This window comes from Triturus cristatus, chromosome 10 (genome assembly GCF_964204655.1).
Source record: "Triturus cristatus chromosome 10, aTriCri1.1, whole genome shotgun sequence".
Classification (NCBI taxonomy): domain Eukaryota; kingdom Metazoa; phylum Chordata; class Amphibia; order Caudata; family Salamandridae; genus Triturus; species Triturus cristatus.
In genome coordinates, this window is record NC_140593.1 from 260066451 (window position 1) to 260084442 (window position 17992).

Below are 17992 nucleotides of genomic sequence, written 5' to 3' on the forward strand. Positions count from 1 at the left end.
TTGTCCTTTCGCAATCATCTTCAACATTACGAATATGAGTGCCCCCTCAAGGTGATGACAATGGGGGATATGTAAAACGTAATGTCACTGTTCATCATAGAGCAAGAAGAATTACCCATATTCGTGCCCATGAGGTTGCCATTATGTCAAACGGGTGTATAATTAATTAGAGTCAGAATAGACGATTACACCGGGGGTGATGTCATACACACGGCCACCGGAGGGTCATAATCAATATCAAATGATACTTATGTTTAACGGGTGTCCTCAAAGTATAAGGCACATACAGGTGTATAATGCAGAAGAAGATACAGTGATGGATCATACCCTCAAAGCACCCCAAGGTATATCATCATTTAGTCCTAGGGTGTGTGAGGATAATCGATGTATCCATCTTTGCTCCTTCAGAAAGAGAGCATTCTTGGTGATTTTAGTGAACGTCTCTAGGACTACCCATTTTAATGAATCAGGAGAATGGCGCAATTCAAATAAGGGGGAGAACGTTTCCGTGTTTACTTTCTGGCAGCGAATATTGCTGCGGTGTTCAGCAATCCGTGTCTGAATAGGGCGGGTCGTCATCCCTATGTATTGCAAACTGCAGGGACAAGTGATCAGGTAAATACAGTTAGATGTATTGCAGTTGGTGTGTGCCTGCAATTCCCAAACAAAAGAGTTGGTGATTGTCTTGTGTATTGAGGTAAACGTGCATGCCGTGCACGACCCAGGATAGTGGCCCTTGACCGGTGGTAAATCCCACAAAGTTCTTTGGACAGCTGGTGTCAATGTCTTGGGCCTGGTGTGAATCAGCAGATCTTTCAAGTTGCGTGAGGGTTTAAAAGCGAAACGTGGGGGCTCCAAGGTCATGGAACCAGTATTAAGTATGCCCCAGTGCTTCCTGATTACTTTGTTCAGTGTATTGGAAGCAGGTGCAAAGGTGGTAACACACGTGAGTATATCATTAGGCAGCTTCTCTCTCTGTTCCAAGAGTGCTTCGCGATGGTTGTTCCTCGCTCTCTTTCTGCTCAGGGCTATGCTGCGTGGGGGATATTTACATGCCACCAGATTTTTTGCTAATATTTCTGACTCAAATCTGTAGTCTTCAATGTTGCTACAATTTCTTCTCACCCTTAGAAATTGCCCAAAGGGGAGGTTCGCCTTCAGGGCACGGTGGTGGCCACTACTAAAGAGTAACAAACTGTTGCGATCTGTTGTTTTTCTGTACATTGTGGTCTTTAACCTCCCTTGTTCAAGTTTGATCGTGAGATCCAAGAATGGTATCTGGTTGTGGGAGATGGTGCTCGTGAAATGCAGGCACGGATTCAGTGTGTTCATCCATATACAAAATTCTTCGCATGATGTTAAGTCACCTGACCAAAAGCCAAGTATATCGTCTATGAATCTCTTCCACAGGCGTATATGCAGGTGGTAGGAATTCGAAACATGAAAAATGTGCTGGCCCTCAAAAGCCGCCATATACAAGCAGGCTACACTGGGAGCGAAGGTACTCCCCATGGAAGTACCTTGCGTTTGGTGGTATAACTGTCCTTTGAACTCGAAAAAAAATTAGGTAAGTGCCAGAGTGGCACATTCAAGGATGAAACTAGGTGGAGTAGGGGAGTGCCAAGGTACCGAGCTCAATGTCTCCTCTATCACATCTAGAGTTGCTCTTTGTGGGATATTGGTGTAGAGCGCCTCTACATCTAGAGTGATGAGGAAATCAATATTGCTCGTAGGCTGGAATTCTGATAGTAAGCGTAGTACATCAGTCGTGTCCTATATATAGGATGGTATTTGTCTGACCAATGGTTGCAAAAAATGATCACAAAATTGTGAGAAGGTTCAAGGTTCAAATACAAGTTTATTCAGACTATTATCCATAAAACATTCTAAAAGCACACTTAACAATTAAAACCTTTAAATGAGCTCCCCTCCTCACTAACCCACCCCACCCCCATTACATTTCATTTTTAAAATTCTGTTTAACAGATCGTAAAAACCAAGCAATCCCAACTGCCACATCTAAATATCGCATCTCAGACAATATCTCCACCGCTTTGTTCCTATGAAGAGCGTCATATTTAAAAAACAAAGGTCTTAAAAACTTGATCCGATTTGCGAGATAAACGCAATCCATAAGAATATGCGTAAGAGTACATTTGACTTTCAAAGGGCAGGGACAAAGACCACTATTATTCTGCACCCCAGTCCTATGTGGGTGGGATGAATAGATTGGATTACATCCCACCCGAACCCTTAAAATTTCTTTTCTCAAACCTGGGTCTGGTAACCGTGATAGATAAGGGAAGGCACTATCCTGGCCAAATGAAGCAAACGAGAAACTAATCGATGATTTCTTCTTTAAATATAATAAATCAATTTGTTCTGATGCCATAGCAGCAGATTCTCTCAGTACTCGTTTGCCTGGAAAGGTGAGCCAGGATGCGACTCTGCCACTATTTAAATGAAGGTTCTTAATTGCAGTTATTCTGGTTCTAACGGCGATAAGGGTTCAAGTATAGAGTCGATGCCCGATACAATGGGGCGGCCAGGTACTGGAGTGACCCCCTTATGTATTTTGGGTAAAATCTAGAAATAGGGGGTCCTTGGGTCTTTTTTCATGAGAAAATCAGCTTCCTTCTTGCTTATCCAGCCTTGGGTTTCGGTTCAAAGACAAGTGCAGTTATAGTTGTGGTTAATTGTGTTACTGGACTACTGGTAAGGGGGGTGTAATAACGTCGATTACCCAGTTGTCTTAAACACTCGATGTCATAATCAATTATGGCCATAATCAATTGTGGCCATAATCACTGTGGCCCCACCCTTATCAGCTTGTTTTATTGTGATAGAAGGGTCATTCGCCAGGGATGTGACAGCCGCCAACTCTCCACTTATAATGTTGCAGGATTTCCTCGAGTCAGATTCCCTCTGTAGATCTTTGAGAACAGCCTGTTCAAAAGTGATAACCTCATGGGGTACCATACTGCTGTTCGGAATAAATGTGGAGGGATTGTGTAGGCTGGAGTCACTAACTTCTTGGGAGGGCGTCCCGCCAAAGAAGGCTCTGAGCCGTACTTTGCGAAATAATTTTTGTAATTTGCAATGTTGTTTGAACTTGTCCACCCTGGGGGTGGGTACAAACCCCAAACCTTTTTGTAAGACTCTATTTTCCATTTCTGTTAGCACCCTGGGAGATAGATTCACAATCAGGGTCTCTTCTTGGTGTAGCTCCTGGTCTCCACCACTCGTTGCCGTGGTTCTTCCCATTGTACCCTCTTGTCTGGTTGATTGCCTCTTCTTCGCCCGCGCCCTCTGCCCCAACCTCTGCCTAAAAAAGGTTGGCTCATGCCTTGGGGGCGAAAAGGTTGAGGGCCCTGAGGGACCATAGGGTACTGCCAATACGCTGGTCACTGGTAATGGGGTATGGGGAACCCTTGGAAGACTTGACGACCACCCCTTCTAGTGTGGTTGCTAGTTCAGTTCTCTGTGCTGGAGATACAGTTACTGGATGAGCCCCTCCTGGTTGAATTGGAGCTTGTGTCTGAGGTGTTATTGTCTGGAGGGACAAAGTCATGTTTCAGATATGGATATACTTTCTCCTTGTCAAATTTACAGATGTCTTTCTGTAGTTTTACTACTTTTTGCTTCATAAGGTATTCCTTATGTTCTGCAATTTCGTTGTTCAATTCAGAAAGCTTAGATTTGAAACTGGCCGAAGGAATAGAGCTTTCAGAGCAAAGGTAATTGTCATATGAGGGATGCAGGTTGTATTCAAACCACCCATATATCCGACAAAATTATATGTCAACCAGGAACATAATTGTGCTCTTGCTGGGCTGTGATTTAAAGGCAATGCAGTGACACATGGTGGGGGAGAAATGCCTTTGCCATGTAGGAAAAGCCTATTGCTATATATTCATGAATCACCCCTAAACTGTGCACCCTAAGCACACTGGCCAGGGTGCTAATTTAAATAAATAGGACACACTACATATTAGATCTTGCTAAGCTTCTCCCTACATAGGCAGATTTCTGATAACCAGCAGAAAAGTAACTTTGCAAAAATATACTTGAAGGTGTCTAAGCATGAACTGCCTTAAAACCAGTTCTGACACTCCTCAAACCACCAGTAGAAGAATACACATCCTTGGCTGGCAGAGTTAACAACTCTGCAACAGCTGAGAAAGGCTTACCTCTGGATCCAGGGCAGGACAATAGGTGTTTACTGTTGACCACTTAGCAGGGAGGGGACGGAACACTTGTTAGACCACATTGCAACGTTTGCACTGCCTCTTTTGACTTGGAGATGTCACGCCCCAGCAACAATAAGAAGGAAAAACAGTTTATCATGTTGGGTAGGGGAGTGGCCAAGAGGCTGAAGGCTGGCCTGGCAGGTGGCAGCTGGGTAATGCCATGCTGAAAATGAGGATTCTGGTCCACATCATAGTAAGACAAAGACTCTCTCAAAAGAAGGTGGGGGTATGGTGAGAAAATAGGATTGGGTGGTAGATTTTCTTCAGTCACTAGATCGTACACAGGATAAATCTGGCACCTCAGCCACCACTACTCAGAACATCACTGGACCTGGGGAGACTCCATCTGAAGAAGGCGGTCCTGCTGGTAGAAAAATCCTGACTTCTGCTGGAAGACGAGGGCTCCTACAAGGTCTCAAGGACACCTGAAAACTGCTGGAACCCAGGGACCAGAACTGTATCAAATGGTTGATCTTTTGTTGACCTGAATCAGGGATACAAAAACCAGAAGGACCCATGACTCAGAGAGGGACCAGCTGTCTAAAGAGGACTGGACTCTACAGGAGGCCTGGCAGGACTGAGACCTGGTGCCCAGAAGCCGGAGGAGCTAGGGGTTGTGAGACTGACCAGAAAAAGCTTTCACAACAGTTGGAAACTAAGCCTGAAGGTAAAACCTTTGAATAGGACAACTTGCTTGGTGCATCCGATCCCTGCTCCACAGCAGTCGGCCTGAAAAAGCTCCCACTATTTTCTCTATTTTCCTTTTTTAGTGTATGGTGTTCTTTACTTAGGAACTGATAGGAATGCTTGACCTGAGCACACACCTTTCTGTGAACGACTTGCTGCTTGTGCTGTAGCTACCGGGAGTTGCGGTGAGATTATCTGAGAACTCTGCTTTAACCTAAGTGTATTTATTGAGTTAGTAGGGGTGTTCTCTCCCCAACTAATAACCCTATTTCTTTCAGTCCATTTATGTATACAACATTTATATTTTTTTGTGAGGATTCACATTATACCAACCTTCTTATTTGTCTAACAGTCTCTAAGCCCCTATCTTAACTCCCCTGGAACACAGGCTGAATTTCCAGTATTTTCCCTTTAGTTGAGACTATAAGGTTTAATAAAATCTATTTACATTAGGTTTGAATGTTCAGATTCAGTACACTTAAGTGAACATCTCTCAGCTACTGCACCTGATTTCTAGACTCCAAGTCCTAAAATGTCTCACTTTTTTTGCATTTGCATCAAATTAATGGCCTCACCTGTAAATATAATGAGGTTATCTCATTCTGTTAACTGGACACCAAATAAGCTGCATGACACTGACATATTCTAGATGCCACTACCACTACCTTGTCAAAGTAACTGGACACCCATCGTAAGATGGCTTACTATGCACAGCGAATTACTTTCAAAATAATGCAGTATTAATCGGCCTCTTTTGTGTACACATGGAAATAGCTTGCAATTAAGAGTATAACCCGAGGTCCAGAGGATTTATAATAAATGGAAATCGGACAGTCCACTTACTTGAAACATCGGAACCTGCGTCGGCTTCACTGACGCCCAAACAAGCTACCACATCTCCAGCAATAGTAGGAGCAAGGAATTGGCGTTTCAATTCATCAGAGCCAAACCTGAAATCAAGGTAACACAATGTAGTTTGTAATGCAGCTTAACCAAGATGGTATGAAAACGCTTCAGAGATAACCATGAGAGTTACCTTGAACAGTAGAAATACTTGACAAACTGAACCAAAACCAAAGAGGACAGGTAACAATTATTTATGATATAAAAGTAGAACAACAAGGCTGCATACAGAAAAAGTAGATTGTGACAAATTTGGTGGTGAGAAATAGTAGGAAAACAGAAAGAATTCCTATCAGAAACGCTTTATATATTAACTAGATAGCATTTTAGATTAATACACTATATAGGTGTGTGTATATATATCCACATATATATACACATTTATATAATTTGCATTACACATTCGCAAAGTTTTAGATACTAGTAAATGTCAGCTAATAACTTCTACAGAGGCAATGTGCGATGGGGAAAGAGCAGTGTTACGAATGGGATTCCTGGTTGGCTGAGGTATGCGCCAAGGACAGACAGGAACCACCACTCTAGTCGGGGTAAGCTAGATGCACACTAAAAGAACCTGTGCTCACCCTCTGGTAGCTTGGCACAGACCAGTCAGACTTGTATAAAGAGGCAATGTGTAAAGTATTTGTGCAACACGCACACACACACACATATATATGCACACACACACACCCAGTAACACAATGAATACACACCAAAAGACTCCACAGGTTTAGAAAAATAGGGAACAATAGAGAATATTGTTTCTCTCCCCATACAACCTTTCGTATGCCCATACAAGCACTCTCATACACATTCACAGACCCATACCAGTATTTGCACACCCAATGACTCCTCCATACCCCACTCACTCAAAAAGACCCACACAACCATTTACTCACCCATACAACTACTCATACAACCAATCACTCACCAACACAGCCACTCACCCATACAACTACTCACATACAGACCTATTCACCATTTGCCATTCACACACCCATCTAGCATGTCAATGCAGCCACTTACTCACCCAAGCAAGCATGCGAGCGCACACACACACACACACTCACTATTTCACTAATACAGCAACTCATACACCCACTCGGTCACTCAAACCCAATAATACACTCAGTTACTCAGTCATACAGTCACTCACACATTAATACAGGCACTCATCCACCCAATCACTCTCATACAGCCAGTCACACACCTATATAGCAACTTACACACCCATTAGTCACCTATGCAGCCACTAACACACTCAGTCACACGTGTACAACCACTCCTCTTTATATATACACACAGTTTATTTATATTTTAACCATGAAAGGTGGTTCTGTCAAGAAATGTTTTTTCTGTTTTTCTGGAACTGTGCTTTTTTTTTTCTATCATTTTGTATTTTTCCTCTCAAAATGGCAATGAGGGGGTAAAAATTCAAACCATGAACACAAAACAGTGGAAAAATTGAAATACATTATAGAAAAAAATTAATAGGTATGTTTGCTTCCTGCCTCCAGAATAACATCGACAGACTGCTAATCAGCTGTCAGGGTAGTGTTGCAGTCAAGGCAATATGTCCCAATGCGTCTTAACTCTGGAGAAGTTTCTTGCTGTCATCTATCCAGTTCTGCTGGCACTTTCATACTTGTACCACAAGAATGTTTTTGGCCGTGCTAACCGAAAGGGTCTTATTGCACAAGCTGCATTTCCCAAACTTTGGAACGGTTTTGGATTTGCAAGATGGAATTGTGAAGAACTCCCAGGCAATACTTAGCCCTATAGGGGCTGGTCATTCATCGCCAGAATCTTCCTGCTGTTCCTCTGCCCCCTGCTCAGTTGGTTGCAGTGGCACCTCCTGCTGCTCACTGCTTCCTGTTGCCATTTTGGTTGTAAAAAATGACCAAAAAAAGCCCACAGCAGAGTTCTGCACAATTAGTACAGCACACTTCCAAGGAAGAAGCAAATACCCACTAGAACCTTCAAGAATGAATAAATAGGTGGGATCTTCATTTTGAGGTTAATAGAAAGGGTCTTCTCCAATCATAGCTTTGTTGCCAGGTTACTGACACACATTCACAGACCTACACAGGTATTGACACACCCACTCAGACCCACATAGCCCCTCACACACCCACTCACAGTTCGTCACAGACCCACAAAGGCACTCACACTCCCTCACAGACCCACACATCCACTCACAGACACACTCAGACACTCACACACCCATTTAGAGACACACCCACTGTGGCAGTCATGCACTCACTCACACACACACACACACACTCTCACAGGTTGCAGGTAGGAAATAACATGTAAAGAACCTTAGAAATTCCCTGCAAAAAGAAAAGGTTACAGGGATATTCTAGTTAGACTCAAATTTCACTCGTACAAAATCATAAAAAATACAGCAGGTATAGTTACATGAGCGAACTATGATTTACACCCCTGCAATGCACTGCAGAGAATGTATTATATATACACACTCTATTTCACAAGATTAGTGGGCCCTGGAAAGGCCCTAAAAGGGTTGAGAGTTCCTCACCAAAGAGGTAGGAGGGATATGTCCTGTTAGTTATATCCAAAAACAACTAAGTATCCCTTCTGGAACGAGGGTGGTTCCTTCCAGAGGGAAAAATAAGAGGGGAGGAGGGTTGAGATGATACTGTACTAAGAGTTTCTATGCCAGTCTTTTGCCTACACACTGTTGTGGGTGGGAAGGGAAAGAGACCCTTTTCTTATTATAGCCGTCACTCGCTGTAACAGTGACATGCTTCATCATCGGGCTCACCCCAACACCTAAAGTTCGGGTGGGCTCAAACATATTTCAGGGAGCACTTATGAACATTTTGCGTAAGGGGGCGTGACGTTTAAAGATAAAATTCCTCACCCACACTTAAAGTATCTTTTATTAGTGGAGTGGATAGGAAGGTTAAAAATTACTATAGTAGGGCTAGAGGATGTAATGGTCCTATGACCCTAAGTAAGACACCAACATGTTTCAGCCCTTTCTATTAGCCTAAAGATGGTCCTGGGCTTTAGTCAGGGTGGGATTCAATGAAGTTACTTCCCCCAAGGACGTGAGTGCTAAGTGGGCATGCAATTTACATGTGTCGCATTGCAGGATTTTTTAGAACAAGTCTAATACTTGCAGCTGTTTTCTAAGAGGAATTACCTGTAAAAGAAAGAGAAAAAGAAAAAGGGCACAAACACATACAATATACAAATTGTAACGTATGTGCTGTAAAGCCAGATGGAGGCATGCTGCTGCTGTCAAGCTTCATAGTCTTGTCCCCTAAAAAAGAAACCGTGGAGGTGCCTGGTATTGTGTAGAGTACACCAGAAAAGGGCAGTGCTCTGATCTGGTGGCCGTCAAAACACCATAGGGGCTATTAGTGTTGCTACACATTGTCACACATATACAAAACAGTACTAGTATCACAGAAAAACTCAATCATGGGCAGTAGATGGCACTCACCCCACATTAACAGGGCATCAGCTCCCAACGGATGAATGTGGGGGGGAGGCCTTGTTGTCACTCACTGCATGTCAGAGAAAACATAATGCCAGGGTATTGTAAGAAAAAAAATAGGTGAGAAACTAACGTAAGGTGTATTTGTGTGCCAAGAGCCATGCAGAAAAAAGAATTAGGCACTTACTTCGTCAAAGGTCCATCCCTGTTTGAGACCCAATGTGTGCTCTGCTCCCCTGCTTGTCCTGTTTCCGAGTGTGGCTGCTTTGATTAAGTACCCTATCTCTGCATGTGCAAGGAGCCCCGGAAGCTGCTAGCACAGCCACACCTCTTTTCCGGGGCTGCACTGGTATTGGATATCTAGCGGGGGCACTACTCCAAGTCAGAGGGAACGTGACTTTTCTCACGCATCCTCAAAGGTTCTTGATTCCTGTTAAAGTAGCAGAAGTGCTACTGGGCACAAGCTACAGGAGGTCAATCCCCCTCGTCATAGATTCGGCTGTGTGTCCCGTTGTAGGACCGTATCCTGATCTTCGTGGTAGCAGACGTGTCGGGCATTGTTTTTTTATAGCGTGATCCAACATACGTGTGGGGATTTCACGCGAGTAGGGAATCCTGCTGTAAATGATGATGCATATGGGGAGAGTAGTAGTTACACAAGGAAGCAAACCTGTAAAGCTATTTTCGGCACTTCTTCATGGAAATAAGTATGTGAGATTGTTTGGAACCGTGGAGTTGGTATATAAATAGATTAAATCAAATAAAATTAACTGAAAAAAGGGGGCTCACTTAGAAGGCTCTGAGGGGTCAGCGTGTCATACCCCCGGGAAAGTTTGCCACAGTGTGTGGCATCTCTGTCTGGACTGTTAGCAGAAAATATCCAACATTCCGCAAGTATATTCATAGACACTTGAGTCTCTTTAGTTCAGGACGGACTTGTTACCTAATAGGCAGTCTTCTGAATGAACCATTCTGGGCTACAGTTTCTCTGTGGGTTGGCAGAAAAAGGAGGGGTTATTTTGCAGTGATGTCATCACAGTGTTTACTGGTTTTATCACAATGTTCTCTCTTGTACTTGGAGAGTTCAGGGCAGCTGTCACCAGTTTGGAGAGGGTTGTGGAATTAATTATGTTTGGGTGTGTACTTTTCAATGTTTTAATACTGCCTCCACAAGAGCCAGGATTTCTGGAGGGATAGTGAAGAAGGGAGGGGGAAATCTAGACTTTTTTGAGGTCGGTATATCCCTCTTCTTTTTCTGGTGGGAGGTTGTTCATGAAGAAAGCCTTAATTCAGATCTTTGCTCAAGAACTTCGCAAGTTCACATCTGGTACTGAACTTGTCCATTTCCATTGTGGGGATAAATCCTAGTCCTTTATTAAGAACCGTAAGTTCATCTTCTGAGATGGATTTGTTGGACAGGTTAACCCCCATATTCATAGGCTGTTTGGGCCCGGTTGTGCTTGTTCACTAGTCCGGCTCCTGGTGTTGGCCCCCTCTGTTACCTAGTCGTTCCACTGGACTAATGGTCCGCCTCGCCGGCTACTTCTTCCTTGTCCTCCAAAACCCTAAAAAATGCTCGTTGGAGTGACTGGGTTGGTAAAAGGGTATAGATTGAGGCATCGGAGGTTCTTGGTGGGATGTATCCGCCTGGCCAGTACATCATCTGTTGGTGTTGAAAGGTGGGATTGGTGAAGTTTTCTCTTTGTTGTCTCCAGCGTCAACACAGGCAGGCGCGCGGGAACACACACACAGACACACAGACACAACACAGACACACACACAACACACACAACACACACACTGTGGGATTGAATGGTTTGAGAAGGCGTGTGCTTCCATGGGGGAAAAAAGTGCTTGTCCCATTGGCAGCTGTGAATATTCCGTTTGTTTATCAAGCTGCCCGAGTCTGCAGGAGTATAGCTTCCTGGAGAAGTGTCGCTAACACGAATAACGCATCAGTTTACAATGGGATAAAAGCATGACCACCCTAAGGCACACATATTGCACTGTAATGCTGGTACAGTGTGTTAAATAAGCTGATAACTTAGTGTTGTTGTTTTTTAGCAGCAGCACAGATGGAAGATGGTCAGTCATGAGGAATGCTTTCTAGTACCAGCACCATCCCCTTCCATTATTAACATTAAACTTCAGGGTGTCGTGTTTGAGAGCAGTATTGGATGCCCATGGCTACAACTAATCTGCAGAGATTTTTAGTGCTAGGTTGACAGCACAGCTGTTGCCTGACCTTATGTGAACAAAAAAAAGTTTATTTAAGTGCTACTGAGAAATTGACTTTTTAGGCTCCCCTGTATGTTGGTTCCTTTATTACAAGATTTGATTGGGCCGAATGTTTGTACTATCACAAAAAAGTGCTTGTACTGCACGTTTCAACCTGTGGCAATACAGTAGGGCTGAGTATGGTGGCAAGCCACTGATCATGGTTACAGGCCCGTCATGTTTATTATGAAATGTTACAATAAGGGCAATAGACCTTACATTTATTGATGTCAATAAGCATTTAAGCATGCATTGGTATTACTCTATACTAAGTGTTGCATGGAATATCCCAGACTACTGTGGTAGACAAGGGTTTTGATGTTAGTCACCCCATAACATGAAACGATAAACTGTGGATAAAGAAGATTTTTCTGTGCAAATCCTTGTTAAACCCTCTCAGGAGAGATAGTATTTTGCTTTGCCAACTATGTTTTGCAGGTTTGTAGCTGTATGGATGAATGCCTGATAGATGCCTTGGGGTAAAGCTCACTCTCAGTTTAGGGTACCTAATATGGTTTGGATGGCAAGCTAATGAGAACAGCAATAAGCCTGATTGGTAGGCAGGGAATGTTATAGGTCTAGTCTGTTTATATGAAAACGTATGACTCAGAGTTGCTCTGGTTTATCGGGGAAAGCATTTGTTAAAACCAATAGCCCTCTAACAGTGAATGGCTATCCAACTATGTCACTGGCTGTAGACAGCTGATTTTGTTATATGCAACCTCACAGATTACCTTAATAGACAAGTGTTTCTTTGTTGGTCACCCACTCTGACAACCCTTGGATGTCCCATTCAGAAAACAAAAAATTGTTACTGTGATGATTCCAGTTAGGTCCTACTCACAGGGGGTGTATATTGTTTTTCCAACTGTAATTCTGTACGTATTTCTATTTTTATATCTGTATGCATGATAGTTGCCAGTTTATGTGCAATACAGTGGGCCTGAGCTGGATTAATTGGCAAACCAATGGTAGAGGTCAACTGGTAAAAGGTATGTTAGATTACTTAGGTATGACTTCTAATGAAGAGTTATGACAACATAAGTAGGCCTGACTGACTTATTATGAAAAGCAAAGTGTTAAAAGCAATATGTTTTTGAGGGTGGGTTATTACATTATGCCAAAGCCTGTATGCAAGAATTTGGTTGTCAAGCCAATGATAAAGGCTATAGGCCAGACTGTTTATTATGAAACGTTATAATAAAGGTAGTAGGCCTGACATTGATTGTAAAAAGCAGATTTTAAAGTCAATAGGCATTTAAGGGTGACCGTTATCACTTTGGATTAAAGCACAAATAATTTTTTTAAGCTATATGGTATCTCACAGATTACCATAGTAGGCAAGCGTAGTGGTGTTGGTTACCCACTCTGACAAACAATGGGTATAGAAGATTTGCACTGTGAGAATCCTCGTTAAGCACTCTGAGGAGAGATAGTATTTTGCCAACTTCTATATACATTTGCAATTTTATGACTATCGCTGATAGCTGCCTTGTGGGAAAGCTTACGGAGGCTTGCTATGGTAACAAGGCAATAACAGCTAGAGACCTGATTGGTTCTACAGTAAAAGATTTCAAATGCCATAGGTTTGAACAGTTTATTATGAAAAATTACAATGTAGGCAATAGGCCCGACATACTATAAAAAGCATGTGTCAAAGTCAATAGGCATTTAAAGGTGCATTGCTATTTCTCTGTATTTAAGCATAAAGATAGGTATGCTGTTACATGAAACATCAAATTTTGTTTGGAAGACTTTTGGTGTTGGTTACCACCTCTGATAAACACAAGGTGTAGAAGATTTGCAGTGTGATAATTCTTGCTAGAATCTCTTTAGAAGGCCTGCCAGGATTTAGTATCTAAAAATCTTTAAATAATGGATACATTCATATATATAACTCTTCAAAAGGGGGGGCCATGGGAGTGCTTCACAGGATGCCAGAGGGGGAGTCCGGCTCTGACCAAAAGAAGAATTATGTTGAGAACACTGTTTTGTTTTAATCGGGGTGAAAATAGACCGAGAAAAGCCTCTCCCTAATGGGCCATCACCAACATCTTTTGTAATTTCTATCCTGACATCCATTGGTGCGTTTCCCCTGCCTTTTTGCTTAGTGGCCTCCTGTTTTTGATGGTATACAGCTCTTCATTTTTGCTGGTTTGTCTCTGTGCGCTTTTTCACTGGTATTCAGTGCTAAAGTTCAAGTGCTCCTACTATAAATTGTGTTATGATTGGTTTTCTATGATTAGCATATTTGATTTAGTACATTAAGTCCCTAGCACATTGCACTATGCATGCCCACAGCCTGCAAATCAAATGCTACTAGTGGCCCTGCAGCACTGGTTGTGCCACCCACACAAGGCTTTCAAAGAAGTCTCAGACCTGCCACTTCAGTGTATGTGTGCAGTATTAACTGCCATGACCAACTGGCAAGTGCACCCACTTGCCAGGTCTTAACCTTCCCTTTCCTTATATGTAAGTCACACCCAAGGTAGGCCGATGTAAGACCCACAGGCAGGGTTCAGTGTATGTGAAATGTAGGATCCATGCTGGTGTGTCTTACATGTCCTGATAGTGAAATTCTGTGCATTTCGTTTTTCACTATTGAAAGGCTGTCTTTCCCATAGGTGGTCATTGGAGGTACCTTGAAACATTTTACAAGTATAACTTCTAATTGGGAAAAGATGGAGCTCACAATTTCCTAACACCTCTTTTAATAAAGGTTGTTTTTAAATTGTGATTAAAAATGCTACTTTTAGAAAGTGGGAGTTTTCTTGCAAAACCATCCTGTGTGCCTCTGCCTGCTTGTGGATTCACGGTCTGGTTTTAGACTGACAGGGGTGGTTTGTGCATTCACTCCAGAAACTCACACAAAGTGAGCTGAGGTGTGCCCTGCATATACTGATGGGCTATCCAGGAAAAGAGTGCTGGGAGGAGTTGTCACTGACTACTAAATAAGCTGTGGCTGCTTTGCACAATGCTGTCTCCACCTCCTGTGGGGAAGCTGGACCAGGGATAACAGAAGTAGATTTTACTGAGCAAGAGGCACTTTCTGCCTACAACTTCAAAGGCAGAAGTAGTATAAATATTGGGGCCCTGACCCCAGACCTTTGGAACTCTTTGGGACTAAGGACCTGCCAAGAAGCTGTAAGAGCTAGCTACCAGGATGAGTACTACCCCTTTGATGTGTGTTGTTTTTTTTTAGCTATAGTTGCTACTTCTGTCTGGGGCAGTGAAACGACTGGACTAAACTTTCTGCAACTTATTTCCTGAGTTTCTCCAAGGGCTTGAGGTAGAACTTGCCCCCTGTGCAAGAAGTCTCAGGAACATCAAAGATTTCAGGTTCATCTGCCAAAAGCACTGGGAGCTGCGTGTTTTGTGCTGCAACATGAGAAACACCACTCCGATGCAGTCAACGACGCCGCTGCCGGCTCCGTGACCTGATGGCAATGCAGAGAGCACTGCCCAAACTTCGCACCGCATTCCTTGTCTCACCGACGCCACTGAGCTGTCTCTTACACTGTGACCTGAGGGCACTGCACTTCGCACCGCCTCACATCACCGCCCTGGTATCCCTGATGACGCTGCTTCTTGCCGGCATCGATGCTGCTGCCTGCACCGTGGCCTGGGAGCACCGCTCTTAAGTTGCTTGATGCATTGCTGTGTCCCACACCACAGCATTGGCCCAGCGATGACGACGCCATCGACTCCAGATCGTCAGCTGATGACAGTGCTTCAGCAACAAGACGCTGATGCTTGCACCCTGAGGTGTTAGCACCGCAATGAGCATCGCCCCACTTCGCACCACAGTCCTGTTCTCACCAATGCCACTGGGTGCGTCCACTGAGCCGCTTCCTGCACCGCAACCTGCGGGCACCACATACCGCATCGATCCACTTCGCACTGCAGTTTCGACTACTGCAAGCATTCCTGACTTCAACTTCACAGAGTTTGATGTGCAACGCATGCGACTCCAAGGGCCAGACAACTCCTGCACCGACCTATGGGACCAAAGCCCCTTCTTTGGAGCTCATAGCAAGGTCCATGATGCCCTGCATTTCCAAGGTTCTGTTTGCGGGTCTTACCAACACCGTAACTGGCCCACGACACCGCAGCCAGCCTGAATTGTTGAATTTGCTAGTTCACAACGCTGTGGTAGCCGCAGACGGAGCTATTGACTTCAAAGAATTGCATTTTAGGGCTATTTATGCAATATTTGTATTTTAATGACTGTATATTGGTTTTTTATAGTTTTGTTCTTGTTTTACAGAGATAAAAATTGCCTATTTTTCTAACACTGGTGTATGGTCCTTTTGAAATTTTTTCACGGTATTACTGTGTGTTATGGGCAAATGCTTTGCACATTGCTTTTGAGATAAGCCTAAATGCTCCTGCCAAGCTAGTAAGGGGGTGATCAGGGATTACTTTAAAAGTGTAATCCCCTTACCCTGACTAGAAGGATGGGTCCCTACTTGGACAGGATACAAACCTGTCAACCTGAGACCCAATTTCTAACACGAAGGGACTCCAAATATTCTCCGCCCCATTTCAGTTCATCACGCTGTGGATACTTTCACACGTTAATAAGTCCTGCCTGACCTGAATAGTAAGTTTGGCAATCATGTATTTGATTGCATTTAAAACTGAAACAGAACTTAACTGCAATTTTGAAATATGTCTAGAAATATTTAAACATTGCCAATTTCATAGAATAATTGCAACAAATTCTGAGGGGGTCCCAATAATTATTTTTTATTTCCACGGGGGGCGTGGCATTCAAAAGTTTGAAGACCACTGATATAACTATATATCCATATAGGTACATAGAAGGACTTTCCTTTAATGGCAGCACACTGCATGGGATAATGGTTCAGTTCACATTAGTCATTGGCTCTCTTGCCTTATGAATGATGCCACTTTCTTTTCAAATGTGCACATCCACCTAAAAAGGAGAACACTTCGGTGCCAAGGCTAGCCTGTCAGTCCTTTAGTTTTCAATTTTCCCTCCTTTTATAGTTACTCTTTTGTTTCTTCGCTTAAGTTTTATTAAAAGGACACTGCAGCTCTTCAGGCTGCACTGACAGGTCGCTTGCTTGCCACACATTTCGTCTGCAGTGCAATGCATCCCACGTGGCCACTTCCTTTAAACCAAGAGACGTTTATGGAATGGTGTTGTCCATAGTGTGTCATTGTTTTACTATTCAAAGAGCGCCAATACATTGTTTCTAAATGTGACGGCCATGCTGGGAGTTTAAAACAACGATAGACTATGTACAGTAACTCTGCAAGACGAACACCTGCTGGTGCACTTCATTTTGTTATTACATGCAAAGCACGCTGTCTTCAGACAGCAGCAGGCTTTTTTCTACTTGTTTTCTGTTAATTTGTCTACTGTATCTTATTGAGATTGCGTTTTTCTTATTGTGGTTGTGCCAGCACGTGAATACAAGAATGAGTCAGTGGATGGATGAATGAATTGAGAGTAAAGATGGCAGACTGAGTGCATGTATGATGACAAAAAAGACACTTTAATTCATATGTCAGACCTACTGACATTATCAATGCTTGTTTTTAAAGTAGAATGAAAACAAAACTGACACGCACTGTGGTCTGAAAAACAGAACTATAAAAAAAGTAAATGTAGGAAAAACTAAAAGAAGCAAGTTTTGGAAAAGATGAAGGACAAATTGAATGGTCTGTCCCTTGGTACAAAGGAGCTATAAAGCAAGGGTTAACTATTTAAAGCTGTGGGAGATTGAAAGAACATATAGTTAAATATAACAAGCATTGGCATAGCCAATAGGTCTCGCCTTTGGGACCTTATAAGTGTTTAGCCATGCAACAGTTGGTGTTGTTGCACCAAGGATATTGTGATGGATAACTAAACACTTATAAGGTCCCAAATGTGAGACCTATTGGCTATGCCAATGCTTGTTTATTCTTACAACTACTAAAGGGCCAGGTGCTGACGACGGCGGTCATCGGCAAATTAAAAGGCACCTTCTACTGGAACAAAATAGTGATGTGGATAGCTTGAAGGTCTGGTGAAGAATTTCAGCTAAATAGAATGTGTAATTTCCTAAAATGACCAGAAAAGCAGCAGAAATATTGGGCATTAGGCAATTCATCCCCGAATAAAAACAGCAAAAGGGAGAACTACTTTGATTGGCTAATATTAACATTTCTTCAGACAAAGTCAGTCTGCATTAAACAACGTTCTTCAAAAAAGCCAGCACAAATGTATACCTGCCTTTTTTCCGGGCAACCCCAACAAAAACACCATACCTCCTAAGTCTACAATTTAGCTCATTAGGATACTGGTGGATAGAGCATAGCCAGGTCAAAACAATCCGCGTTTTCACTGCTCTGAAGTTAGAGCAATTTAGCAATACTTCAATTATTTCCTGCT

At 43.0% G+C, this 17992-nt stretch overlaps 1 protein-coding gene across 1 annotated transcript in view; it reads right to left on the bottom strand.

The window, feature by feature from the left end:
* The window catches only part of LOC146789294 (putative acyl-CoA dehydrogenase 6), a 584061-nt gene that overhangs the window by 285753 nt on the left and 280316 nt on the right, over positions 1-17992 (bottom strand). The window contains exon 4 of the mRNA XM_085630940.1: positions 5781-5887. Within this exon, the coding sequence (XP_085487066.1) occupies positions 5781-5887 (107 nt within the window). The remainder of the gene's footprint in view (positions 1-5780; positions 5888-17992) is intronic.